At 42.3% G+C, this 27,656-nt stretch overlaps 1 protein-coding gene and 1 long non-coding RNA gene across 4 annotated transcripts in view; both read left to right on the forward strand.

Annotated features, from left to right (window-relative positions):
- SLC25A13 (solute carrier family 25 member 13) overlaps positions 1-27,656 on the forward strand; it is a 171,388-nt gene that overhangs the window by 58,411 nt on the left and 85,321 nt on the right. For 2 of the 3 annotated variants that reach the window (XM_028525571.2, XM_028525570.2), the window contains exon 4: positions 6,858-6,973. The exons of the other annotated variant lie outside the window; for it this stretch is intronic. In XM_028525571.2, the coding sequence (XP_028381372.1) occupies positions 6,858-6,973 (116 nt within the window). The remainder of the gene's footprint in view (positions 1-6,857; positions 6,974-27,656) is intronic. 3 annotated transcript variants of the gene reach the window in all.
- On the forward strand, positions 6,989-27,147 carry LOC118497065. The gene is made up of 3 exons (XR_004899616.1): positions 6,989-8,972; positions 11,460-11,464; positions 27,134-27,147. It is a non-coding gene; the product is annotated as an uncharacterized LOC118497065 (long non-coding RNA).

Genomic DNA, 27,656 nt, shown 5'->3' on the forward strand with positions numbered 1-27,656 from the left:
ACTCACTGCTTGGCCCTGTAGTCTGCGCGCCACAGGGTCCTGAGTAGAACCTTCCAACAATGGCTGTTTCTCACGTGTGCTTGGAATTCAGTCCACACAGGTGTGCCTTGCACACCCCTTCATGCCCACATCCCCGTTCACTTCCCTCCTCCTCTAGCCTCTAGCCACACAGGTGTCTCCTGCCCCATGGAACTAGCCCTGGTTGGCCTGTCCTAGTGCAGGCTCTTGCACTGAGGTTTCTTCTGCCCAAAATACCCTCCTCCCAATCTTCCCGGTGCTTCCTTCTTTTTGTCTTTCAGATCTTAATGTCACCTCCTGAGAGGCATTTGCTGACCACCTTGGGCCGAGTGGCTCCCTCTCTGCCATCTCCATCATTCTCAAGCTTGGCTAATGGGTGGAACCACTTGGGAAGTTTAAAAAAACAAACAAACCAAAACCAAAACCAAATGGTCGCTCAGGTCCTCCTCAGACCAGTTAAATAGGCTCTCTGGGGCTGAGGAACCCTAGTTTAATGCATTCCTCATCTTCTACATAGCAGTTATCTGATCGTGGAATCATCTTACCTTTCTGTTTGTGTGTGTGTGCTCTTTGCCTGCCTTCCCTTCTGGAATATAATTCCTTGAAGACACAGATTCTGTCAGTCTTACCCATTTGCATGGTATCCGTACTGTCTAGGGTATTGCCTGTCATGTAATAGGTACAGGGTACCTATGAGCTTCGTGGCCTGAACACTGTATTTTGCAAGGCATTTGGGAGGGAGATAAAAGAGCTGGAAAACCTCCAAAACTAGTAAAGATGTTCAAATAATGGAGGCCCAAACTCTTTGGATAAACTGGTGATCACAGGAAAGCCCAGTTCTGTGTGTGTGTCTTTTTTCTTGACATTCATGGATACTTAAACCTGGGTGGTCTGGTGGTTGAAGCCCTCTTTTTGGAGTTAGATTTTACTTTTATCTCTGCCATTAATCCTGGACAATTGTTTGGCTTCTGTTATAACACACAGAAGAGGGTTATAAGGAGAAGTTATTCTTGCGAAGCGCTCTTGCGGTTACGAGCCTTAAGTAAAAGTGGTAATTGGATTTTGATATGGTGCGTTGTCTACAACCAAACTTCCTGAAGTCTGAATAGATGAGATCCTTATGTGCAGTCTCCGAAACTTCCATAGCCACAGAGTTGGCCTGGAGGTAGGAGCCAGGCAGGAGATGAAAGGGACCACATGGGGCGTGAATGAGCCAGTGCCAGTGTGAATGGGCATAAGCAGGGTGGGATGGAAGAACCGGGGGTTATCCACCCTGGGTAGCCACAGGTAGTAGGAGTGTTTCAGTCATCGGTTTCTTTTCTCAGTCCCTTTCCCAACCTCTTCTTCCCAGTTCTTTTTTTTTTGTAATTTTTAAGAAGATTTTATTTATTCTTAGAGGAGAAGGGAGGGAGAAGGAGGGAGAGGAACATTGATGTGAGAGAGAAAGAAACATTGATCTATTGCCTCTCGAACACACCCCGACCAGGGCCAAATCTGAAGCCCAGGCACGTGCCCTCCTGACTGGGCATCGAACCGGAGAGCTTTCGCTTCACAGATGATGCCCAACCAACTGAGCCACATCGGTCAGGGTGCCCACCACCCACCCTGGCTCTTATTCAGTCCTTCTGTCGTTACCCAAGTCTTGGCTTTGGCTATTTTGTTTCATAAACATTTTCTTTTCTTTTTTTTTTTTAACAAAAATAGTGTACTGTGTGTAGTATTGGAAAGATTAGGTCATATGGATGACATGCAAAAAGAAAGAAAACTTAAATGTTTGGTGTGCAGCCTTTAGACTTTGTGTGTGTAAAATACTGCTTTTGCCTATTTTTAACAAAATGGGAGTACTTTTTACAAATATTAGTGTAACTGATTTTTTGCTTAATAACATGAATTTGTTGACAACAATTTTTAGTGGTTGGATAGTATTCCTTTAATAAATCAGTCACATATGGGCACATGTTGAGGTTGTTTCCACTTTTTCACAATTGTCAACAAAGTTCTAGGTAAAAGCTGCACACATTCATTCATTATTTTTTAGGATGAATTCCTAGAAGTGGGACTATGGTGTCGAAGAGTGTCGGCATTTCGAAGTCTTGCTGTGTTGTCAAGTTGTCCTCTGGAGATCATAGCACTATTTCCTCGTACCCCTTTCTCCCTCAGGCCTTTATGGCTCTTTCCTAGGTTCAGCCAGCACATCTCCCCAACTCTGCATTCTCCCTCCAGGTCGTTTATCATTCCTCTGCTGGATTAAATAGTCCGAAGAACAGTTTCATCATGTCTACAAATTTCAGACCCTTGTCTGCCATCAGGACACGACCAGCATGCCTTGCATTGCACTTGCCCTCACTCCACACCCACATGTCTTGTGGTTCTTCATCTCTGGCCTTCCTTCTTTGGTTCCCGGCTTACCATCTGCCCCTTGGACCAGTTCTTGGGGAGTGAAGATTGCATTTTCCCAGGAGTATTCCTAGCACTGGTTTGTGTCCAGCACATAGCGTGAGCACCAAAGCCCCACTGTGGCTGTTTGCCTCTCCTTCTCCCACAGCCCATCTTACCTTGATCGCACCTTCCCTCTCCTGCCAGACTCATTGCTACATGTGCACTTGGTCACATCTTCCCTCTGATGTCACGTGTTCCTAATTTTCCCGTCTCCTCCTTTGTCTCATTAGAACAATAATCTTTTCATCCTCTGAATTCATTGAGTCATTTATCTCCAGTCTCTTATAGTACTTATGACCTTTTCCATAGTATCATGGTTTTTCAGTGTGTGTTCTCTATGGGATTTTAAGCATCTCCAGGTTCAGAGCTACCTCTTATGAAGTTGGGAAGGGGTGGGTAGGAGACCAAAAGCTGTGCTACTATAAAGAAGCACTGTGATCATTTTGGTATGTATCCCTCCAGGATCTTTCTATGTATATGATAGCTATATAACCATACATTGCCGTAGGTTTAATCCACTTTTAATCCCTTTCCTCTTTGGCTCAGTATGTGGTAGTGGTCCGTGTGTTTTCGCTGCTTTACCTGGACTTCAAAGGAGTTGCCAAGTTGCTGCTGTTACAAATGGCTGTCAAAAGGAGAAGAATGGCTCTCATTTGGAAAACAAAGATGACTTACCTATGGAAAAAAATACAATAAAGATAAAAATAAATAAGTGAGCCAATGAACATATGCAAATGTTTCTAAGTAATTAACATGAAATGCCTTTCACTTATATAGCAAATAAAGATGAACCTGAATCCCCCCCCAAAAATGATTTACCTAAAAAAACATCTTTGGTAGCAGCAGGACCACGAAGCAGAGGAGTTGGAGACCTGATTTCCGAGCTGGGGGCCTTTGAAAATGTGACTTCTGCATTTGTGTCCCTGTGAGCTGACCCATGTCTCACTATTAGTTGTTGCAGGTGAACACTAATAGCATATACTTTTCCTGAGAGACTAGACATAGGGTTGATCAGAGTTGCGTGATCCACTTTAAAGGGCGGCTGACGTTGGCAAAGAAGTTTAGGGAGTGGAGGGTGGAAAAGGGAGCGAAGTGAGCTCGGCAGCCAGGTCTGAACTTGATTAAGCTTGTATTCTTTGTTGTAATTTATGCTAATACCCATTAAATCTGTAAAGTAAGGCTGAAGTTCTGTTTATATGAAAAACATATATAAATGTTTTGAGCTATCTTGCTGTAAATGAATATGGTACTATATAATTACTCTGATAGCCTTCTAGTCAGATTACCTAGAAAATCCAAAATAACCTTGATGAACAGTAAGGCATTGTGATTTCATGGTTCATCTGTATACCTCCTACATAGACGTATAGTACTTGTATCTGACAGGATTACCAAATTACACACCTTTTTGGTGCCTGTAACATGCCTAAAATACCAGAGTGTTCACCGCCCGTGATGGTAAAAAAACCACTTTGACATCGCCAGAGGATTTATTCATGTGCATCGATAGCCTTCAGGTTTCTTGTGCCTCTTTGAGAGAGGTAAAGTGCTCTTTTTGTTCTATTTAAGCATTTCTTTATTCAGATTGTATAATTTTTTAAATGTCCCTTTTTTAATATTTTTTTAGAGATTTTATTTATTTATTTTTAGAGCGGGAAGAGAGGAAGATAGAGAGAAAGAAACATCAATGTGCGGTTGCTGGGGGTTATGGCCTGCAACCCAGGCATGTACCCCAGCTGGGAATCGAACCTGGGACACTTTGGTTCCTAGCCCGCGCCCAATCCACTGAGCTACGCCAGCCAGGGCTAAATGTCCCTTTTCTAGATAACACACTGTGTGATTCACTTTTAACTAACCTAACGTCTGTGCTGGGATAATTTAACAAATAGGATTGTTTTCTGCCTTTTACTTGCCAGCAAGTTGGACTGGTGAGAGGCGTGGCTGTGGGGTGGTGGGGTGGCTGGCGCCTGCGCAGAGCGGTCCTGGGGCGGGAGGAGGGGCGGCGAGAAGGAGGCGGACAGTTGGAAGCAGAACTGGTCTTACTCTCTCCCAGTCCCTTCTCTCTAACTTTTCCATTTTTTATTCTTTATCTTTGGATAGTAGAATCATCAGCCCTCTCAGTTCCCAGGTTAGACGACTTGGGAGTGACTTGGCCGGTTTCCTGGTCGTCAGCCCCTGGCGTCCAGTGGCTGCCAAGTGGAGCCCCATTCCTGCCCCGCCTGCGCCTCTCCCCGCTTTCCTCGCGTTTCAGTCCTGGTGGCCCAGCGCCGGCTCAGAGCTCCTGCCCCAGCTGCCAGGCTCTCTCCCCACTCTTTCTTGTCTTCCCTGTGTCAAATTCATCTTCCACGACCTTCAGTGACTTCTCACTGCCTGCAACAAAGTCAGGATTCTCTAAGTTGGCCTTCAAGGGCCTCCACAGGTGGCTATCATTACAGCTCAAGCCACTTGTTGCTCCTTATGACCAACATCCTTCTCCAAACACAGCATTCGTCATAACTTTGCTCTGTTCTTTCCTAAGCGTGTAATGTCCTCTCTCCACCCTTCTCTGTTTTCTCTGTCTTCCTGTACCAGTTGGAAGTCTCTGTCAGTGCAATGGAAGCCAGGATGCTTGGCTCTCAGGCCAAAGTGCCAGAAGCCAATTGTTCACTTCATACTTGTCATTAAGTTCTTCTAGTTTTCTCCAAAGTACAGTGGAGAGGTTGAAGTGGATGATCTCTAAGGTCTTTTCAACTTTAAAAATGTGTTCTTTGAATGCCAGACCTCCACGAAGCATTTCCCAGTTCTTCTAGGCAAAATAAACCACTCCTTTTGTGCCCTTCAGTGCTTTATTTCTGCTTTTGCTTTGACCCCTAGCTCTGGCATTCTGGTGGGTATGTATGAACGTGACTGCTTCTTCTTCCCCCAACAGGCTGTAAACTCCTCGGCCAGCCAGGAAGGTTTGACTCCAATTCCCTCCTCTCCCCACCGCTACCCACCCCTGGTCTTGAACATAGATTCTCAGTGAGACAGACTGTTACAGTAGAGGACAGAATGTTCTGGACAAGTGTTCTTCTGTAACACATGCTGTTCTTGAATGTCCCCATGCACTTGTAAGGGTGGTTTTGGGTAGCGAATGACAGAGATAGTGTATTGAACAACCAGGAGTTTTTACTTTCATTGCAACATTGTTATAATCAGGTGACATTCTGGGAACAGCTGAGTTAGCTTTGTAACACCTTGCATAAAAATATGTTCTCTCAGGTGTTTAGAAGTGAGTAAATGTTCTGTGAAACATAGGAACGCACTCCTGTTTTCTCCTTCTCTCTATAACGTCTGGAGACTTGGACTATCTCATTGTATCATTGAAATAGTTTAACATACAAAATAGAAAAGGTTTTGTGGATTTGTTTACTTCTTCAAAGTTGAAGTATCTCTGGCTGGCCTGTCATACTCTCCCTAACAGATACATTTCATCATATCAAGGCCTTTCTCAGAGACTTTTAATCACTCCTTGCTTCCTCAAGAAGAATGCCCAGGCCTCTTTCTATCTTGAGGCTCATCTCTGGGCTTGTTCTTGCAATCTCATTTCACCGTGTTCTCTTTTATGCACCCCATCCATGGTACAGACGAAATCAGTTCCTCACCATTTTCCTGGTACACTCCCTCCCCAGCTTTTCTTGCACCTGCCTTCCTGCAGGTGTGTCCTTGCTGGAAGTACCCTCCCTTTTACCTGTGACCACATACCTGAGTTGCATTCATTTTTCAAGACTCAGCTCACATTCCATTTATGGAACAAAGCCTTCTTTGATTTCCTACCAGAATTCTGCTGTCATACTCATGTCTTATGATTTGTCTTTCCTGCATACTATTTCCACACTGGTATTATCTGCCTTACTAGGCTAGAAGTTCTTTGGAGGTCACATTTCTTGTCTGACTTGCCTGTGTTCTCTTCCCTTCCCTAGTATCATCCCTACTTTAACCCACATGTGGTCAGTAGCTATCAGTAATGAACGAATCTCTGTGAACATTTTTACTTGGTGTATGGAGGTATTAATGAATGACAGAGCTGCTCTGTTTGTGCTGCTGTACAATCACATCTTCATCTAGAGTATCTACGCTTTAATTCTGGACTCCAACAGTGTGCCAAAACAAAAGTGACGTGTTGGGTAAAACAGTTACTTACGCTTGAAATTAGGATACATCTACTGTGTCACCATATCCTCCACCCTGTTGTGTCTTTCAGATTCTGCAGGTAATTTCAGTCTGCTGTGTGTAAAAGGAAATGCTGTTTGTAAATGTTTTAGGTGTGAATTGTATTTTTTGACAGTGACACTTTCTTTTTTTCCTTGGTGCATATTTGTGCATGCTTTTATTGACCACAAGCTACTGACCTTATGCTTTGTGCTTGTTTTGTGTTGCAGATTAATATCCTTCCAAGAATTTGTAGCATTTGAATCTGTCCTGTGTGCCCCGGATGCTTTGTTCATGGTGGCCTTCCAGCTGTTTGACAAAACTGGCAAAGGAGAAGTTACTTTTGGTAAGGGCATGAGTGTGTGCACACCTAAGTAAGTGCAAGCTTGTGTGAGCATTTGTTTTTTCTGGAATGAAATGGATGAAAGTGCTGTTATGAAATCAGCATATCCCTTTTAACAAAGCTATCAGTATTTGGGGGCTGCAGTACAACTGTATCCCTGTTGGAAAAAAAGAAGTTTCTGGCTTAGTGGTTCGAAAATACTCTGGCTTCGTTGTAAGGCGAGGGAGGATGTGGCAGGACCTTCCCTCAGAGTCGTGGAACGTGGGAGCTGGATGGAACTTCTGTTCGTTCCCTTCACAGTCAGCAGTGCCTTCTTCCCACTGACCGAAGGAGGAAGTTCATCAGCTGCCTGAGAACAGAAGTTACTGGTATTACAGGATTTTGTGTCCTGACCTTGTCTCAGGGCGGTTTGAGGCCAGAGGCTCTGTGTGAGGTGGCCGTTCCGAGTGCCACGAGAAGAACCTTGCCCTTCTAAAGAGCCCCGCCCCCGCGGCTGGGTGGGCGCTGCCTGCCATGCTGCAGCCATCAGTTTCGAAAGGCACAATGATCTTCACGGGATTAGCTGCAAAGCTGCAGAAAACCCTGAGGTCTTTCAAGTATTAGAAAAAAGGGAAGGCCCGGAAGTGGTGGGACAGTAGTAAGTTCAAGCTTAAAAAGAAACTGGCCACTGAAGCTAGATTTGACAGAGAGTACCGCATTTCCCTCGGGCGGCGGAGTGTCTGTCCAGCGAGTGTTGTCTGCACTCAGGGGTCTGCTGTACCAGCACTGCCCACGAAGAATTCAGAGCCCTTGGGGGCATACGGATTGTGCATTCAGGGGAGATGGCTAATGAGCCCATTTTAAATACCTTTATTCATGATTTCCAGTTTATTCAGACCTTTGGGCCTGTCTGATGTGATGGATTGTGAGAAACATACAGATAGGGGGAAGTACGAATGGTGTGATAGCGCACCCTCCATTCTGGAATGGTTCTAGAACGGTTCTGGAACTGGAGAGACTGAGCCACCTCCAGCTCTGCCACTTTCGTCTCTGAGCCAAGTTCATTGTCCTCTCAGGCCTTCATTTTCCTTATCGAAAATGAAGAGAGTAACTACCTGTGGTATAGGTGAGACAGTATCGTTGGTTTACCCTAGCAGCCTTCCCCCTCTCCCGCCGTCTCCTCCGTGTTCATTTGACATGACAGTTATTTAAGGCTAGATAAGCGAGGGCAGAGGCAAAACACCATGTCTTTGCAGGGTTTTATTTCATATAATCTGCAAGCTCACGTGTTTTCCATTAACACTTCATGAGGTTTATTTAATATTTAAAAATCCCGTGTATAATTTTAGTTTTTTCTTTTCTGCCACCTAATTCCTCTTAGCATCACGGTAACCACAGCTTTTCAGAGGCACACCAATGAAAAATGTCCCCATTAAATTCTTTAAGTAATAAATGAGCAGCTAGCTCACCGTGGCATTGATTTACCCAGTGGAAGCCAGTTTGATGAAAATGTTACAGTTACATTTCCTTGGGACACAAAGGCGAGCCTGCAAGGTCAAGGTCAGCGCAGCAGGTGTGTTCTCTCTCGTCTTCCTCCTTCCTGCAGCACGTTTGCAGGGTGAGGGCTGGGGACTGAGGAATGGGCCTCCGACGTTTTCCTCGGCTCAGATTCATCTTCCCTGCGTGGGCATGAAGTGGCAAGGGATGCTGGGGACACCAGCCACACCACTGGCCCGGTGGAAGAGAGAAACAAGGGACACCAGCTCAGGGACAGACGGGCGTGTGTGTTGGTGTCACTAGCCCTTTAAGAAAAGAGCAGGTGGAGAAGCAGGATGTAGGAGACAGGAGTCCTCTGTGAATTGTAGAAAGAACAGCGGCGTGAGAACACCGTTTCTGCTTCTTACTGGCACTTTGTAGATGGGCAAGTCATTTCAAATTCCTGAGCTTTATTTTCCTCATCTGTAAAATCAGGGTCATAACCTACCTTACAGACTGTGTATTAAAAGATTTTCCAGATACAAAGGTTCTGTCTGGAAAAAAGGGGCCTTTACAAAAAAATAACATTGCTGGCCCTGGCTGGGTAGCTTGGTTGGTTAGAGCATTGTCCCAATACACCAAGGTCATGGGTTTGATCTCCAGTCAGGCACGTAGAAGAATCAACCAATGAATGCATGAATAAGTGGAACAACAAATCAGTGTTTCTCTTTCTCTCTCTCCCTCCCCTTCTCCTTTCTCCTCTCTTTTTAAAATCAATCAATAAAAAACTAATAATATTGCTAAAAGAAATAACTTGAGAGAACAAAGGAAGGGTCTTCCTCCTCATTCTCTTCTTCCTCCTCTTTCTCTTCCTCCTCTTCCTTCTCTTTCTCTTCCCCTCCTGCTTGCTCCCTCCCCGGCCCTTCCTTCTCCCTCTTTTCTCCTCTTCCTTCTTCCCACCTTTGTTTTTAGCTTGCAGTTTAACAAATGGTAACTTGCTTACTAATGGTTCTTTGTTGAACATTGTCCCATTTCTGAAGTCTTAAGAGATTGAAATAAGAAATTGGGGCTTCCACGGAGCTGAAATTCCTGTCACATCATTAGTTGCATATGACTGTTGTAGAATAATATACAGCCCCTCTCCCCATACTTTGCCTTCCACAGGTGATTTGTGTCATAGTCTGCCTCTCTCACAGAACATGATCAGGGTATGTCCTGTATCCATCTGATGAACGGATGGGATCCTTACCCTGTGGGTGTCATAAAATGTCCCTTGGGTTTTCTACAGCTCTTAATCCCTGTTTAGGATTAAACTGAAATAGTACAGAGAAGATACCCAAATGACCATCCAATCCAAACTCATAGGTGACTTCCAACATTGTTCATAAGGTAGCACAGAGGCGTCCACTGGAGGGGGTGTCATGTGCAACAGGCTTTTGTCCAGGTAATCCAGATCATGGGGCTGGGAGCCCAGGGACCGTCTAGGGAGTGTTTCAGCAGCAGAGACCTTTTAGAAGAATCAAGCCACTGGTAAATTTTCCAGGAAACTCAAATGGGGTTGAAGAAATTTTTTTAAGAAGTGGAGTTGGGCAGAGAAAAAGACTTGCCTATGCCTACGCAGTCCTTGTCTCAGACCCCCAGTATTAAGACAGTCCCAGTGCATGACCTGGCTGCCTGCCCTGTGAGGCTCTTCGAGGTACATGCAGTGGCACTCTTACCTCTGGCTACTTTCTCAGCTCCATGTCCGTCCTGAGCCCAAGATTGACCCTTTCATATTTCAGAGGGTCAGGTGCATCTTTGAGCGGGGTGAGCATGGACTGGTAAGAGAGGAAGGGCCGCTTCTTACCTCTCAGATGGGCTCAGTCATTTGGGGTCAAGGGGTGAGCATTGTTTTCTCACTTTATGGAGGCTTACCGGGGGCCTTCCTGTGGCCTGCTGAGAAGGCTGGTGTGTGGCTGCAGATCCCCCAGGCCTCCCCTTCTTGGATCCCACCTGGAGGAGTGTGGTCACACTGTTCACGTTCATCTGTTTACGTGTTGGGTTTCCACGTGAGAGCTTGTGGGAAGCAGGGCTTCTCTGACGAAGCCCAGGAAGCAGCAGTGTTTGCCGGCAAGCAGCAGTGTCTGTGCCCCACGGACGCTGACCCTGGTGCTCAGCAAACAGAAGTCAGGTGGGGCGAGGGGCAGATCCTCAAGTGTCACACTTCAGTGACATCTCTCCCCGTTTCCTCTGAGGCCTTGTTCACCATGTTGTCATGTCTAGATCCCTCATTGTGTTGGCTGCAATGAAAAGTCTTGACTAGGTCAGTTTTGTTCCTTTGATCTAGTTCATTAGGTCCTCCTATTTCCTTTGAGGCAAAACCTACCTCCAATATTCTTGTTTTCACCATGTTTTCTTGTTTTGATAGCCCATATTTATAAATGCATTTTGAGATCAATAGGTATACAACAGGATATCAATGTAAGTAGAAAATTTTAGTCAACAATGTGCAATTCCGTATGTGTAGAGAAAATATATTTTGTTCTAAATGTTTCTTTTTGTATTTTTAGCCTAACAGTGATTTTAGCCATGATAATAATTTTTTACTCTTAATTTTTAAAGTATACTTTATTAAAATAAAGCATATGTAAAGAAGAAGGCACCAATGATAAGTATACATCTTTTTTTAAAATTCTCACTCAAAGACATGCCTATTGATTTTAGAGAGAGGGGAAGGTAGGGAAAGAGAGAGGGGGAGAAACATCAATGTGAGGGAGAAGCATCAATGTGAGAGAGAAACATTGATGAGTTGCTTCTCCCACGCAGCCCAACCGGGGACCGAATCCACAACCTAGGCGTATGCCCTGACCAGAATTGAACCCGTGACCTTTTGCTTTACACAATGACACCCAAACGACAGAGCCACATCCTCCAGGGCTATAAGTATATGTTTCATGAATCTTTGCACAATGTATACACTCATTTTAACCCCCTTGAGCCCTGAAAGAAAACGGAACCCGTGCCCTGCAGCTCTCCTCCCCATCACTGGCCCCAGGCCCAGTGGTACTGACTCCTGCGTGTCACTGTCAGTTGGTTTTGCTGGTTTGAAACTTACCATATTTTTAGGACTATAAGACACACCTAGGTTTTAGAGGAGGAAAATAGGGGAAAAATTTTTGAAGGAAAAATGGGATAAAATATTTAATAACCTGTGACCCTGCTCCACAGCCGCCTCCCCCCCCCACAGCAAGCCAGGTAAGCTACATCCAGACTATAAGACGCACCCCCATTTACCCGCAAATTTGGGGGGTACACCTTATAGTCTGAAAAATACAGTAACTAGAAATGGAACAGTACAGAATGTACTCTTTCTTTCCTACTTCTTTTGCTCAAATTTTATTTGTGAGATTTATTCAAGTTTTTGGTGTACTTGTACTTGATTCCTTTTTCTTTACTGTATAGAATCCCATTGTGTGAGCTTTTCCTTAATTTATTTACCTATTCTCAATGTCGATAGACATTTGCAGATTTCCAGTTTGGTGCTGCAAATAATGTGTGCATGTGTGTGTGTGTGTGTGTGTGTACACATATATTTGGTGTGTGTGTTTGCGTGTAGGCATTTCTAGAAGTAGAATGGCTGGGTCATTAGGGAATATGTGTATTCGGCTTCAGCAGGTGTTGCCAGGTTGCTTTCCAAACTGGTTGTACTAGTTTACATTCATTCACACCATCCGTGTGTGAGAGTTTCAGTTATTTCACATCTTTGCTAACGATTGGTAATACCAGCCACTTTTATTTTAGTGATAGCTCACTCTGTGGCTTTATATTTGTATTTCCCTGATTTCAAATGGGTTTGCAGCTTTGAAAAAAAATTTGTTGACCATTGGAGTATCCTCTGTAGCGGTGTGTTTATTTTCTAGATACAAGGCCATAGTGGGTGTTTTAGTCACATAATAACTTTATTCTGGGACTTGCACTTTCACTCACTGGATGGAGTCCTGAGGAAAATAGATTCTTAATTTTAAAGTAGCGTGATTTATCAGCATTCTCTTCTATGGCTAGTGCTTTTTGTGTCCTGTAGATATTCTCCTCTATTATTTTCTAGAAGTTTTGTTGTTTTTCTTTCAGAGTTAGATTTTAGTCTTTATAGAATTTGTTTGTTTATTTTTTCAGGCAGTGGGGGTGGGGGTCAAGTTCCTCCCCAGACCCCATGGATACCTAGTTCACCCAGCACCATCTACTGAGACAGTCACTCTTTCTTTTGTCGCCTACAGTGACACTGTTGCCATAAACCAAGTGTGGGTCTGTTTCGGAACTCTCTGTTCTCCTCTAATTGTCTGTTCTGCATCACGGCTGTACTGTCTCAATTACTACAGCTTTATGTAAGCCCATTAAGGAGATTCTTAAAGAATCTTTATCCTTTAAGATTATCTTAGGTATTCTTGGCCTTTTGTCTAAAATTATCAAAACAATTCTAGGATAATTTTCACAAAAATCCTACAGAAAATTTGAGTCATTAAATACCTCCAGTACCTTTATGTACATTATATGTGTGTAAATTTCTAACTCCCTTGAGGTTTCTGTTTTTAAATATTTAAAGAAAAGTTTAGTAACAAATGTTGGTCTGCCCGCTTCACCATAGTTTTGGAAAATTTGAGTTGGTGAAGACTAGAAATTTTAAAAGAGAAAACGTGTGTGGTCCGTTGTCTGAAGGTGCTAGTGCACTTTCGTAGGCGCGTTTTGCTGCTGCCAGTGGGGAAGAGTGCCAACCTCTCGGAGAGAAAGTAGCGGTAACGTGAGCTTGTTTTACTTCTGAGCTGAAGAGAAGCATACTGTTTTTAAGGATGCAAAAATTTGATTTGATTTGTATTACATCAACGCATGTAATACAAATTTATTTGTATTTGAGTATAATAAATGGGGAGAAACGTCAGTTCTGTGAACTTGTATATCACTTTTATTACCGCATTTTGGTTAATGTGTGAGAGAAAGAAGTACAAAAGAGTAACTTGTAGTCAAAGGCAAGCAGGATAAGAAGAAGAAAGAGGAAATGATATTTATTGATTGTCTAGTCATTTAATGAAAGGAAAGGAATAATGAATAAAGCAACATTATATCAATTATAAATCTCTATACTTATATGTAAGGAGATATTTATAAAATTTTCAGTTTATAATATTTAAGGCTTCATCTCTTTAAAACTTACTTTTTTGAGTATAAACATGATTTTCTTTTTTTAAAGATTTTATTTATTTATTTTTAGAGAGGGAAGGGAGGGAGAAAGAGAGAGAGAGAAACATCAATGTGCGGTTGCTGGGGGTCATGGCCTGCAACCCAGGCATGTACCCTGACTGGGAATCGAACCTGCAACACTTTGGTTCACAGCCTGTGCTCAATCCACTGAGCTACACCAGCCAGGGCTTGATTTTCTTTTTTAATTAAAGTATTGCTTTTTTATATTAGATCAGGGGCAGCAGACTTTTTTCTCTCAAGAGCCAGATAGTAAGTATTTTGGTCTTTGTGGGCCACAGGGTCTCCATCACAACTGCAACACTCGGCTGTTCCCATGGACAGTACGTAAATGATGGGTAGGGCTGTGTTCCGATGAAACTTTACTTACAAAAGGCAGCTGGTGGACCAGTGGAATAAGATTCGTCGACCCCTCCACCAGAGTGTTAACAGGGACATATAGAAGTTGCTGATGTCCAGATTCGGGATTAAGATACTTCGTAGAGTGGGTATGTCGAGGTGACAACTAAGTGTTTACAATGAGCTGCGGAACAAAGAACGTGCTTCCCTGTGTGTGTGATGCAGTTTGGTTGGCTTCACTGATAAAGGGACTTTTGAGCACAAACTTGAAAGAGGTAAAGGAACTAGTCATATAGAAATAGAAATGGAGGAAAAGGAGTGGCCGCTGCCCAGGTGTGAAGGCTGGAGTGTGTCTGCACCTTTGAAGAACAGCGAGAAGGACCCTTGTGAGTGGAGAGGGCCCAGGGGGCCTAGTAGGAGAGGAGCATGGAAAAGTAACAGATCTGGTCAAGTTAGGGTCCTTTAGGTCAAGGTTAGGACTTAGACTTTGGTGGTGAGTGGACTGGGAAACCACTGCAGGACTTCTGTTAGCACAGAAGTGTCACAATCTGGTTTAAGTTTTAACAGGATGACTCTGGCTGCTGTGTTGACAATGGGAAATAGAAGAGCCAGAGAAGAAAGAGAGAAACAGTTAGGAGGGTATTGCAATAATACAGGTAGGGACCATAGTGGCTTGGACCAGAGCGAGGTAAGGGGTATTCTGAAGAGAGAATGAACAGAACCAACAGGATTATCTGATGAACTGAATGTAGACCCTGAAAGAGAGAGAGGAGGCAAGAATGATTCCAAAGCTGTTGACTGGATCAACTGGAAGGATGGAGTTATCACCAAGGTGGAGGTACTGCAGGCATGGCAGTGGGGGGAGAACAGGAGCTCACTTTGGATGTGTTAGTTTGATGCCTATTGTATATCTGAGTGAGGATGTTAAATAGGCACTTAGATGTGAGTGTGGAATTTGGGAGAGGGTTATCAGCAAATAGACGGTGCTTGAAAGGAATGAGATAAAAGAAGACAGAGCTATATCTTGAATGCTTACCGTGTTGTAAGACTGAAGACATAGCAGTGACATCACTAAAAAAGTATCCTCTTCAGAGCACTTAGGTTTGAGGAAGAGAGACAATAAGCAAATAAAAATTGTACAGTCTGGTATCAGGATAGCCTGTCTATAATGCAAAGCAGGCTAAGTGGGTAGGAGGGATGGAAGCCATCTGAGCAGACCTGGAGGAGTGTCTGAACTCCCAGATGAGGTGATACGGCTGTTCACAGGAAGAGTTAGAACTGCAGGGGTCTGGAGGTGAAGGCCGTGGGAGACCCTGCAGTAGTCCAGGCAGAGGTAAGGGGGTCCTGGACTGGGCTCATCTCTGGATCCCACCAGAACCCTTCTGAGAATGCATGGTAGTGAACTTGGCTCCTGGTCGCCTGTGGGGTGCAAGGGAGTCAAAGGAAAGGAAGAAGGACCGAGTAGTAGCTACAGGGCTTGCTCTGTTCCAGACATATGGTTTTATACAATCTCTTGAGAGAAGGAGAGTGACTCTCATTTTTTTTTTCTAAAGTTCATTGATCTCTTACTACATACCATCTCCTACTTGACTAAGCACTTTATATATAGTTTAATATTTAATTCTCCTTACCTACGAGATGTATACTATTATAATTCTCATTTTTCTGGTGAGGAAATGGCCTTGGAGAAGTTAGGTGACCTGCCCACAGTCACGGAGTGGCCTGTGGTAGAGCCAGCTAGCAGCCTGGGGATGGCCGAGGGCTATTCACTGTGCTGTACTGCCTCCCTCTGGGGTGCCTTGTTCCATGAGGTGGGCTTCCTTCATCAGCCAGATAGATGCCAATTAGTCCTTCGTGGTTTTGGACAACATCAGACATTAGGGGATTTAATAATTTTTTCAGGAAGAAGCAAATAACAATAAGCAAAAGCATCAGTTAAGTTTTTTTTTTTTTAAGGACTGTAGTGGAGAGTAAGTTATAAGGAAGAATGTACCTGGACCAGAGTTGTCAGTTGCCTTGGTTACACAGACATCCAGGTCACTTGCTGAAATGTGCTTGGTGTGGGCATTACCCAGGAAGTTTTATCTTTTGACGGGAGCAAAAGATAAAATGGTGAATCAGAGTAGAGGGGTGGGAGGAAGGCGGTCTTCATACAGGCTGAGGGTAGTCAAGCAGGCCCTTGACTGAAACATGCAGCCAAGAGACGTGGGTGCTCAGGGCGAGGTGCTGTGTGATGCAGCACCCCTCCACAGGTCCTGAGAAGGTGTTTTTATTGGGTTGTTTGTTTTTCTCCCATAAAATGGCTGCAGTAGAGCTTAGTAGCCTTTAACTTCATTGGAAACAGTTTTGTTAGATTGTATTGTGACAGCTGTCATATCAGCATGTGATTTAAAAAAACTTACTGAAATTCAATTTTTATGTAATCATTTTAATATTGAAGATGGAAAAAATCCAACATTTCTGGCATATTGTGCTTTATTATTTCAAGAAAGGTAAAAATACAACTGAAACACACAAAAAAGATTTCTGCAGTGTATGGAGAAGGTGCTGTGACTGATCGAATGTGTCAGAAGTGGTTTGCACAGGAGATTTCCCACTGGACGATGCTCCACGGTCAGGTAGGCCAGTTGAAGTTGATGGCGATCAAATGGAGACATGGAGAATTCAGCATTACACCACACATGAGATAGCCGACATACTCAAAATATCCAAATCAATAAAGTTATTGGTGAAAGTGAAAACTGAGCCTTTTGTTTTACAGAAAAAATGTAACGGCCTTTTTGGCCAACCCAGAATTTCGTAGGAGTGGCTGTTGGCTGTCTCAAAGAGTTCTTTAGAGGACAGGGACAGGATCCAAATGACACTTGGAAAAGATGGGCTTTCATGTATCAGTTGGATTAGGGACAGATCAGTGTGTAGGCCTCCCGGTACCACAGTAAAGCTGGCAGGTGATCGCTCCTGTTTCGTGAGTGGAAGAACTGAAAGTCAGGGTTTTCAAGGATGTGCTGGCCCTGAGCAGCTTAGTGTGGACAGGCTGTGAGTGGTAATTTCCCAGCCACCTCCATTTTTCCAGTTTCTCATATGATGATGGTGGGAGAACAAAGCAGTTTCATTATGAGCTTCAAGAAAGTGTGTGAGTGTGTGTGTGTGTGTGTGTGTGTGTGTGTGTGATGAAACTCTTAATCTGGTATATTTAGTATACCCACCGGTGATGGGTCTTTTCATCATGCCAGTTTAGGGTGAACTATTTCTGTTGATCAGTATTTCCTCAGTTGCTGTATCTGCAGCAGACAACAGTAATAGCCTTGCTCAGTCATAACAGAGACCTGGGTCTTACGTTTGTCTTGTGAAAGACACAACTGGACCCCCTAAAAATTGCAAGTATTTTTTGTATCTGAGCACTTCCTTAAGTTGAAATCTAAAATTTTTATTTGCATAACTCCATTACATGTTTTTCTCTTCCTTTGACTTAACTTTTTCATTATAGTGACCAAAATTTCGTGAAATGCTTTATGTGATATTTTAAAGTTATCATTGTTAGTATGTAAACATACGCACCCAATTTCATACCTGTGTATGGTGGGGGTGGGGTGGGGGGTTGTGCATGGGGGTCTGTAGTTTTTAATTGAACTTCGAAGACAGGGGTTCTCAACTTTTGGTTCTACGTAAGTGTCAGGGAGTTCATGAATGGCTCTAAATTTTAGTAGTGTTCTGTCTAAATGAGCATTTGCTTTTAGCAAATCTCAAAGGATTCAGTGGCTTGCCAGAAGATGAGGACTGCTTTTTATGGATGGACAATTGAACAAGTGGATATATATGTTATTTATGACTTTTCCATCATTGTTTTTACAAACTTAAGTGTAAAGTAGTCTACACCCTCGCCACGCTGGGAAGCTTCAGCTGTCTTGCCGTTGCCCTGGGATCCAAGGAAGCTAGTCAAGTCCCGTTCTTTCATTGGATGCCACAGTGGCCTCTCTATGTTTTAATCCTCCCTATTGAATGACAGTGTATGTTTGTGGGCTTTAAAGTGGCATCTCCTCTTTGTTAGTAAGTGTTGTATAAAAAGGGGTCCTTTTATTAGACCATCATAAAGCCTAAACTTTTTAGTTTATTAAGACTCTGAGAAGTCCTGTAAAAAAATAAGTCTATTTAACTTTGTCAAACTCATTTAACTTTCTTTTGTGTGTGAGACCTACACAAAACTCACAGAACTAATGAGACAATTTCTAATGTGCTTCTCTAGTTAGTTCTCTGAGGTGTAGGTTGGTGTTTGGAGCGGCCTTTTCTGGGTTCACAGTTAGATTTTGTCCAGGAACACCTGTGAGGTGGAAGTGGCATGGGCGTGCTCTGGCAGACCTGTCAGGCTAGACGGCAGGAGGAAGTGTGTGGACACAACCCACTTCAGTCATTTGGGTTCCAGTTGCAGAAAATGATGAGAGTTAAAAGTGTGGAAATGAGAAGTTTTGAAGGTAAGCACTCAAATTTAATAATAAATTAAAAAGCTAGATGGATTTAAGTATTGGGCTAGAAGAAAAAAAACATTAGCCATAATTTTTTAAGGTCATTTATTTATTATCTTTGTAAAGACACTTGGAAAACAAAATATTCAAAAAGGTGACTCAGAGGGAAAATGGTTAAGAGTCAGAAGGAGTATTATTTGGAGAAAGTTTTTTGTTAATATTGATTCTGATTTTATAATGTGTTATTTTGGTGAAAGAAACTTACTACCCTATAATAGATTTCATTTTATGTTATTTTGGGACCTGAGTATATTTTCTTATCCACGTCTTGGTAGAGAGTAAGAATACCGAATGAGAACAGTGTGATTTTGAAAGTAAATGCCCTCTGCACTGGTGGGAGCTGTCGCGTGCCTGGGTGCCGAGTGTCCTGCCTGAGATCCCAGAGACTCTTCAGATAATGCTGCTTCAGTTCATTGGGTCAAAAGTCCACTATTTCCAAAAAGCTAAATACGGATTTGCACAATTGGCCATAATGGCTTCAATTTTGAAGATGGTTGTATCAGAGAGCACTTCCAGTTGGTGGGCTAATTTGAGAATTGCCCATGCTTCAGACGGCTAAAATATTGTACTTTTTGCTACTTCATCACTCCATTTTAAAAACGGGACTCGGTGGCGGGGGGGGGGTGAGGGGGGGAGGCCCTTTGTGAAGGTGGGAGAGTGTCACTCGGAGAGGAAATCCCAATAGCCGTGTGAAGCTCCTTAGTTAACTGCTGCCTGAAGGTTAACCTTCCTTTAAAAGACTGAGGGAGTGGAGAGGCCGGACTGGGGGCTTCTCCTGTTGTGTGTGTGTGTGTGTGTGTGTGTGGTGTGTAAGATGAGGGGAGAAGAGAATTCGTGCCTAGGAGAGAAGGTGTGGAGAACAGAAAGCTAACAGCAAATCCTGAAACTTGGAGCACTGGGAAAATTTGACTGTTTTAAATTACTGCTCACTTAAAAAATAGTCCAATTATACCATTATTCTTTCAGTGTGAGAGAGAGATAAAAATATGGTTTTTCTAAATTGGAAAATTTGCTGTAATCTTGCTTCTAATGACTGATTTCTTTCAACAGTTGCAAGGCAGTTTTGCTCAGTACGTTCATAAAGGAAACAAAATCAACAGCATACTAGAAGTTCTCAGAGAAAATTACAGTTTAGGTGTATGTTGGAGGTGTACGGTTAGACATTTTAATTGAAGTAAAACAGTTTTCCACTAATATGGGACTACTGTGGGTATACATTTGTATCACCTCTGCTCTTGAAAGTCTCTATGTAGGGTTAATGTATATTAATGCTTTTGCAAGAAAATTATTTTTGATAACATCTATCTAAGGCAAATACCATGGGAAATTGGGTTTTTAAACATTATAGATATTATTCCTACATTTAGAGAATGAATTAGGATTCTTCATACCACTTGAAGCATTTCAAAGAGTTGGAGATTTTCGGTTGTGTTCTTTTCTAGTGGTGAGGGGAGTTAGCAGTAATTAACACAGCAGCTGATTAAAGCAAGCCTGCCCATCGGGAGAGTGACCACAGCTGGCACTGTGCCTCCGGACACCACTTTAACTGACCTCCTTTCGGTAACTGGTGATGAATTATACTATGCATTTGAAAGTAATTTTTCATAGCAGATAGACGGGCCTCTCTTGCTGTTGGTTTAGATAATGCATGTGACGGATTAATATTGAATGCTGAACACCTGCTGGGCTTTCACCTTTTTTGTTCTTAGCCAGCATTCACTTCTATGACTTAAATAGTGTATTAATCTTAAGGGTGTACAGATCTACAGGCTTTAGAATAGGAAGGGTTCTTATCAAGAAAGCAGACCACAGGTTTTCATTGTAACAGCGTGGAGGCGTTCATCACAACTGTGGGCTCCCTGGCTCCATCTCAGATCTGCTGAGTCAGAATCTTGGGGTACGGAGCTTGGGAATATGTTTTGGACAAGCTCTCCAAGGCAACGTGGTTCACCGTGCAACCGAACAATAGCTGGTGTAGTCCCTGGCTTTCTTGCCTGGGTGCGGAAGCGGGCCCAGAGAAGGGAGGGGACTGCTTTTGTAGGAATCACAGCTTTGTCTTCTGGCCCTGCTAGAAAGACAGTGTTCTTTTCTAGGATGCCACATGACCTCACATCAGGGCAATCCCATTCCTCTTCATAAATACAGAATTGGAAGAGCTTTAAATTAGCCCTGACTTTTACATGTGCCAACACTACCTATGACTGCAATATAACATGCAGTTCAGCTTGCCTGTGTGTGTGCGTGGTGTGTCTCTGTGGATGCTTGTTTTTCAAAAGCTACTTTTCACGACTGTAACTACATGTTCAGAATAATAATAATAAAAAGTTTACAGGGGCTTATAGTGAACTCCATCTTAATGAGAAGGGCTGCCTGTGTGAGGTGCTTGTTCTGTGCGTACTTCGTGTTAATGGCACCCATTTTCCCCCTAGAACTTCCTTGAGCGAGTCTGAATTGTAGCCAGAATCCTTCTTTCCTCTTCAGACCCTTAACTGTGATTAATGTAAAAAGGCACTTGTCAAAAGGGTTTGAAATGGCAACCTTGCTATCGGGGCACACGGCTGTAGAGATAGGTCTGCATCCACTTACTCCATTATGTCATTTAACTTACGAATTCAGCAATTTGTCTTTTGCTCCCTGCTTAAAAGACGATGGCCGTATGAGCTGTTGTTCACCGTATCAGCAGGGTGGAATATTATTGCCCTTGGAGCGAAACCACAACTTGCCATGAGGACTTGAGCTCACACACTGGGAAAAGCGCCCCAGAGAAGCCGTTCATAGAGGAAGGGCAGCCCATGCAGCCACTCTGCCTTTGCCCTCGAAGCGGTTGCTTTCCTTTGGGTTGAACAGAAACATCCTTTTTGTGTTTATTGTATTAATGAAATTTTTAGGATCCATGAGAGGGATTATGGTTCAGTGTCTGAGATAATATAGCTTGATGAACCTTTTTTTATTTTAATGGGAAACTTGTTTCCGTTGATTTGCAGCTTCAAAAAGTGAATCTTTTGGAAATCAAAGTGCATTAATTTAGTTATTCTGTATGGAAACAAAAACATAGAAAGTTGAAATTTGCATAAGTGAAGACCTCGATGATTTCAGATTACAGTGTGGCGGAGGTTAAGAATAAGAGCCCATAGAATTTGTAGAAACAAATTCAGTCTAACCACTTAATGGCATGTGCAAGTAATTTGCCAATTAAATATCTCTAGTTATCTGAAAGATCTTCAGAGTAAAGAGTGGAGGTTCTTAATCTTTCTTAATTTCATACTTTCAGAAACATAATAGAAAATTACTTAGATTTTGATCACTTTTTATTCAAAATGTTAATATATGAGCTAAGAGAAGGATGGATTTTAAATATTTGAGGAAAATTATTGCTTTTTGAGAAATGTATAAACTATGATATTTCCAAATCACACTGTGCCTGATTCTTCTTTGTATCACTTGTAAATATTTGGTGCTCAGAAAACATCTTTCATTACAATTTAGACTTTAGATTTTGGAATTTGACCATTTTAACGGTCACCTACTATGTTGAGAACATTGTGCTAGGCGTGTTTAGCTCCAGAACAACCCTCTAAGATACATATTTTATTCCCACTTTACAGATTGAATAAAGTAATTTGAGTCAGTAAGAAATGTGGCTAATGTCACTCATTAGTAAGAGGCAGAGCTGACAGGTTTTTTAAAAGTAGCTTTATTGCATTCATTTAAAGTATAATTCAGTGGTTTTTAGTATATTTGCAGGTTTGTGTGACCATCATCACAGTCAATTTTAGAACATTTTCAGCACCCCAAAAAGAAACAGCATACCTTAGTAATCCTTACCTTGCCTCCCATTTTCCCCTGTTCCCTCCAGTCCTAGGAATGAGTAATCTGTTTTCTGTCTCTGTGGAGGACTTGCCTGTTCTGGACATTTCATATCAATGGAATCATACACTATTGCGATGTTTTGTGACTGGCTCCTTGGCATAATGTTTCCAAAGTTCATCTACAGTACAGCCCATGGCAGTACCATATTCATTTTTATTGGTGAATAATATCACATATTATGGACAATACCACATTTTGTTGATCCGTCCTTCAGTTAACAGACATTTGGGTTGTTTCCACTTTTTGGCTACTCTGAATAATGCTTCTGTGAACGTTTGTGTACAAGCTTTCGTGTGGACATATGTTTTCATTTCTCTTGGATATGTACCTAGGAGTGGAATTGCTGGGTCAGATGGTAACCATGTTTAACTTTTTGAAGAACTGCCAAACTATTCCAAAATAACTGCATCATTTTACATTCCCACCAGCAATGTATAGAGGTTTCAGTTTTTTTTTCACATCCTCACCCACACTTATTATTAGTGGAGGTGAAGTGGTATCTCATTGTGATTTTGATGTACATTTCCTTAATGGCTAATGATACCAAGCATCTCGAAATGTGTTTATTGGACATTTGTATGTCTTTTTTGGAAAACTATATACTCAGATCTTTTGCCCATTTTTAAAATTGGGTGATTTATTATTTTTTTTGTAGAGTTGTGAGAGTTCTTGGTATGTTCCAGAGTTCTTATCAGATAATATGGTTTGCAAAATTTTTCTCTCATCCTGTGGTCTGTTTTTTCACTTTGTTTTTTTTAAAAGATTTTTATTACGTATTTTTAGAGAAAGGGGAAAGGAGGGAGAAGGAGAGGGAGAGAAACGTTGATCGGCTGTCTCTTGCACGCCCCTAACTGGGGACCTGGCTCACAACTCTGGCATGTGCCCTGACTAGGAATTGAACAGATGACCCATTGGCTTGTGAGACAACACCCAGCCCACTGAGCCACACTAGCCACAGCTGTTTTTGTCACTTTGTTGATGGTATCCTTTGGAGTACAAAAGCTTTCAGTTTTGACAGCCAGTTTACCTATTTTTTCTTTTGTTGCTTGTGTTTCCGGTGTCATGTCTAAGAAACCATTTCCTAATCAAGAGTCACAAAAACTTTTGCCTGTGTTGTCCTGTAAGAACATCATTGCTTAAGTTCTTCTATTTATGTCTTTGCTCCGTTTTGAGTTAGTTTTTTAATACGATGTGAGGTGGGGCCCTGACTTCTTTCTTCTGCGTGTGGATAGCCAGATGTCCCCGCACCACTTGTTGAAAAGACTAGTCTTTCCCTATTGTATTGCCTCGTCAGCCTTGTTGAAAAGCAGCTGCCCATAAATGTTAGGGTTTATTTACTTCTTGACTCCCAGTTTTGTTGCATTTGTCTGTATGTCTGTCTTTATGCCAGTACCACACAGTCTTGATTATGGCAGCTTTGTAGTAAATTTGAAATGCAACTTTTGTTCTTCTTTCTTGGGATTGTTGTAGCTCTTCTTAGTCCTTTGACTTTTCACATGAATTTTAGGATCAGTTTGTTGGTTTCTGCAAAGAAGCCAGATGGAAGTTTGATAAGGTTTATACCGAACATGCAGATCACTTTGGGGAGTACTGCCGTCTCAACAATATCAAGTCTTCCAGTCTGTGAACATGAAATGTCTTTCTGTGTATTTAGGTCTTCATTAATTCCTGTTAACAGTGTTTTATAACTTTTAGAGTATAGGTTTGGCATGTCTTTTGTTAAATTTATCCCTAAGTTTATTGTTCTTTGTGATGCTATTTTAAATGGAGTTGTTTTCTTAATTTCATTTTTGGGTTGCTTTTAGTGTATGGAAATGTAATTGATTTTTAAATATTGATCTTGTATCCTTCAACCTTGCTGAGCTCATTTATAGTTTTTTAATGGGTTCCTTAGTAATTTTTATATGCAAGATCATGTCATCTGCAACCTAGCTTTTAAAAATTACAGCCTTTCTTCTACAACGATATTCTGTAGCCTGGGAAATTTATTAACTTAGGGGAAATTAGTTGACTTTGAGGTTATATTTAGGAAAGAAACAATTGCCACTTTGTAATTGTCTTTTTGTGATGTAAAAAGAAAAATACAGCAGACTTGTAGGCTTGAGACATTTGCAGAGAAAGCAAAGTCCCACAAATAAACTCAAAGAATTCTTGAGCTTATTTGGTGAAGTCTTGTTTTAAATAATATCACCATTACTTGGTATGTTGTGGGAACTTCCAAACATAATTTGTTTGGCGCAGACTGAAATAACAATAATTATACTTTAAGAGATAAGCATTCTTTTTTTAAAAAAAGATTTTTATTTATTTATTTTGAGAGAGAGGAAAAGGGAGGGAGAAGGAGAGGGAGAAAAACGTCAATGTGTGGTTGCCTCTCATGTGCCCCCTTCTGGGGACTTGGCCTGCAACCCAGGCATGTGCCCTGACTGGGAATTGAACCAGTGACCCTTTGGTTCACTGGCCACCACTCAATCCACTAAGCCACACCAGCCAGGGTGAGAGAAAAGCATCCTAATGTGTTTTTACTTTCAGGAGAATTGGGTGACCTATGAAAAATAAGACTTCAAATATCCAAAATATATATTTAGTGCTTCATTCATATTCCAGTGCTAATTCAGTTCAGCTTCTTTGCCTATATTACCTCAACATCGAGGCAAGATTTTAAGGCCTTGTGTTCAGGTGAGGAGAGATCTGATTCCAATTTTTTTTTTTAAGTTAGTGATAAATCTGCCAAGTAATGCTTATTGGAAAGCCATCAGCTGATGAGTTATAGTTATAGTACGCTGAACTACATAACCAAAACATCTGAAGTATTTTGGATTTCCTCTTTTCTCTCCAGGACTACAAGTGAGGTTTGGAAAGGTAAAGTTCAGTGACAGCATGGCCCTGAGGGTGACTCGTGGACTTGTTCATGGTAAAGCTTATGGAATCTCCCGTGGAAGCCAGAGTACAGAGCAGCGTTTGCAAATCACTTTCGTTTTAATTTCCAGTTTCTTAGTTCCATGACAACCTTTTTGTCACCATAAAAGTAGCATCAAGTGCGTGGGGTTTAAAAATAATGATATTTGCTGATGGCAAGTGATGCCAACACCTGGGACTGCCTGGAGCAGGATCTGGCGTGTCTCAGTGACCCTGGGTGATGCTGGCCCAAAGCATTGGTTGGACACTCAACTCATTTCAAACGAAATGAGCCCTTCCTTAGGCTGTTTTTGTCCATTGAGAAACTCTTTCACAGGTCCATCTGAATAAATCCTTCACAGCCTTCACATCAAGTTTTATCTTCTCCAAGAGGCCTTTTTCTCCTACCCTGTAATGCGTCCCTCCTGACATTGTTTCCTCACCATGAGGAAGCTCTGCAGGGCAGCGCTCCACATAGTATGTTGTTTTGGTCTGCTGTTCAGTCATTCCCCGTGGATTCGATTTGGGTGCGGCACCGTGTCTCCTGTAACCTTCCACTGCCCACAGGCCTTGGCCTTAGTGCTCATAAGCCGTGCTGCTTAGTAGTTGACAGCTGGTTAAGAACAGGCATTCTTACAGTTGCCCGGATGTGAGAACAGCTGACGACTGGTAATGGGGCCTCATTCTCAGCAGTCAGGTAGTTTGTAGGCTGTCCCACTCCAGGGCGCACTGGTCACGCAGGCCATGAGGTCAATGTCTCCCACTGGCTTGCACCACATGGCAGCCCTGTGAGTCCTCTTGCACCTGCAAGTGGCCTGCGTTTACACATTACTGTGTCACTTTGGCTGACCTGGACAATCTGTCCTACCACCTTCCTTTTACATTTTTGTATTTTATTGGGATGTTTGAAAATTAGGAGTGAATCTAACCCTTCCATAACTCTTCCAGACAGTGTTTTTCAGAGGGAGGTCCTGGACCCTTGTATCAGAGAACCCTGGGCCACTGGTTCAAATGCAGACTCTCAGCCCCAGCAGACTCGAATGAGCCTGGGAGTGGGGCTTGAGGCTTCCGTGGACAAGACTGACGATTCACTAAAACCTGGGGAAACAACTGCTGAAATAGCTCCCCAGTGAGGTAGAAACTCTGGTACCTAAAAGGGATAACACCATGGCCCTTAACCTGTCATACTGTTGTGATATACACCTTTTCTGACTCATTTAAATTCAACCACTACTTAGTGAGCAGTTGCTCAATGCCCTCTACAGTGCGGCCACAGTGGGAGAACCGGAAGTGAAAAATATGGCCTTTGCTTTCAAGGTGCTAATAATCTACATGGAAAGAAAAGATATACAATAAATATGTGCAGTCACACACATAGCTGCATATCAATACATACTATAGAGAGATGGCTTAAAACATTATTATAATAATACAGGCCTGTAGGGTTGACTGGAGAGCTGAGATGTATCCTAGGGATCACATATTGATTGCTCTCTGGTATGACTGGATTTCAATACTCGAAGCTGGCATTTGCCCGAGAGGTGAGCCGTAGTCTACAGTACTGTGGAAAAGGCTCCAGACGTAGGGATCAGAGTTCACAGTTTTGAATTCATGCCAGAGCTCTAGTGAGTCATAAATGTTGGTTCTTTTAATTATTGGAAAAGTAAGATTGTTGGTTAGGGTGAGTCACATTTTAAATTCATTCACTAATTTTTGAGTAAATTAAATGCATATGTATTTACAAATTAGACCATATAAATATTAAAATGCATAATTGATGCCTTAGCTTTATATGCCAATATTGGGTGGATGGCCTCTGCCGCATTCTGCAGGACATTAAAGGAGAGGTCAGGAAAAGAAGGGCCTCGTTTTTGACAGCTATCCAGTGACTGTTCCATTAAAACTTTGTTTCATCAGAATGCTCGACAAATATTTGTTTCACCAAAACACAGAAAAATGGCCAGAAAGCCATTTTTGTTTGTATATTATTTCTCTAAAATTTTGTTATAGAGTGAAATTGTATTTATAGTACAAAGAAATATGGTTTTTCTTTTGATCACATCTTGGTCACTTGAACCTCAGTTCTCACTAGATAATTGATTCGTCTAGATTAGACCATTGTGAGAGCCTTCACTAGATCTCACCTGCTTTATACAGAGCTGTGGGAACAGAGACCTGGGAAGGGGCTATATATCTAGGTTAATGTCTGTTTTTACCACTGAAGACTTACACGTATAGTAGCCATGAAAACGATAACCGAAGTGGTTTGAATTTTAGTTCAGTAACTTCTTCTCAGGGGTGATAGAGCCGAAGGGAATCCGTGGTGTCTTCTTCTACTTAATTCATCTCATTGAAGAGCACCCCTCAAGCGTGCC

This window comes from Phyllostomus discolor, chromosome 10 (assembly GCF_004126475.2).
Source record: "Phyllostomus discolor isolate MPI-MPIP mPhyDis1 chromosome 10, mPhyDis1.pri.v3, whole genome shotgun sequence".
Lineage (NCBI taxonomy): Eukaryota > Metazoa > Chordata > Mammalia > Chiroptera > Phyllostomidae > Phyllostomus > Phyllostomus discolor.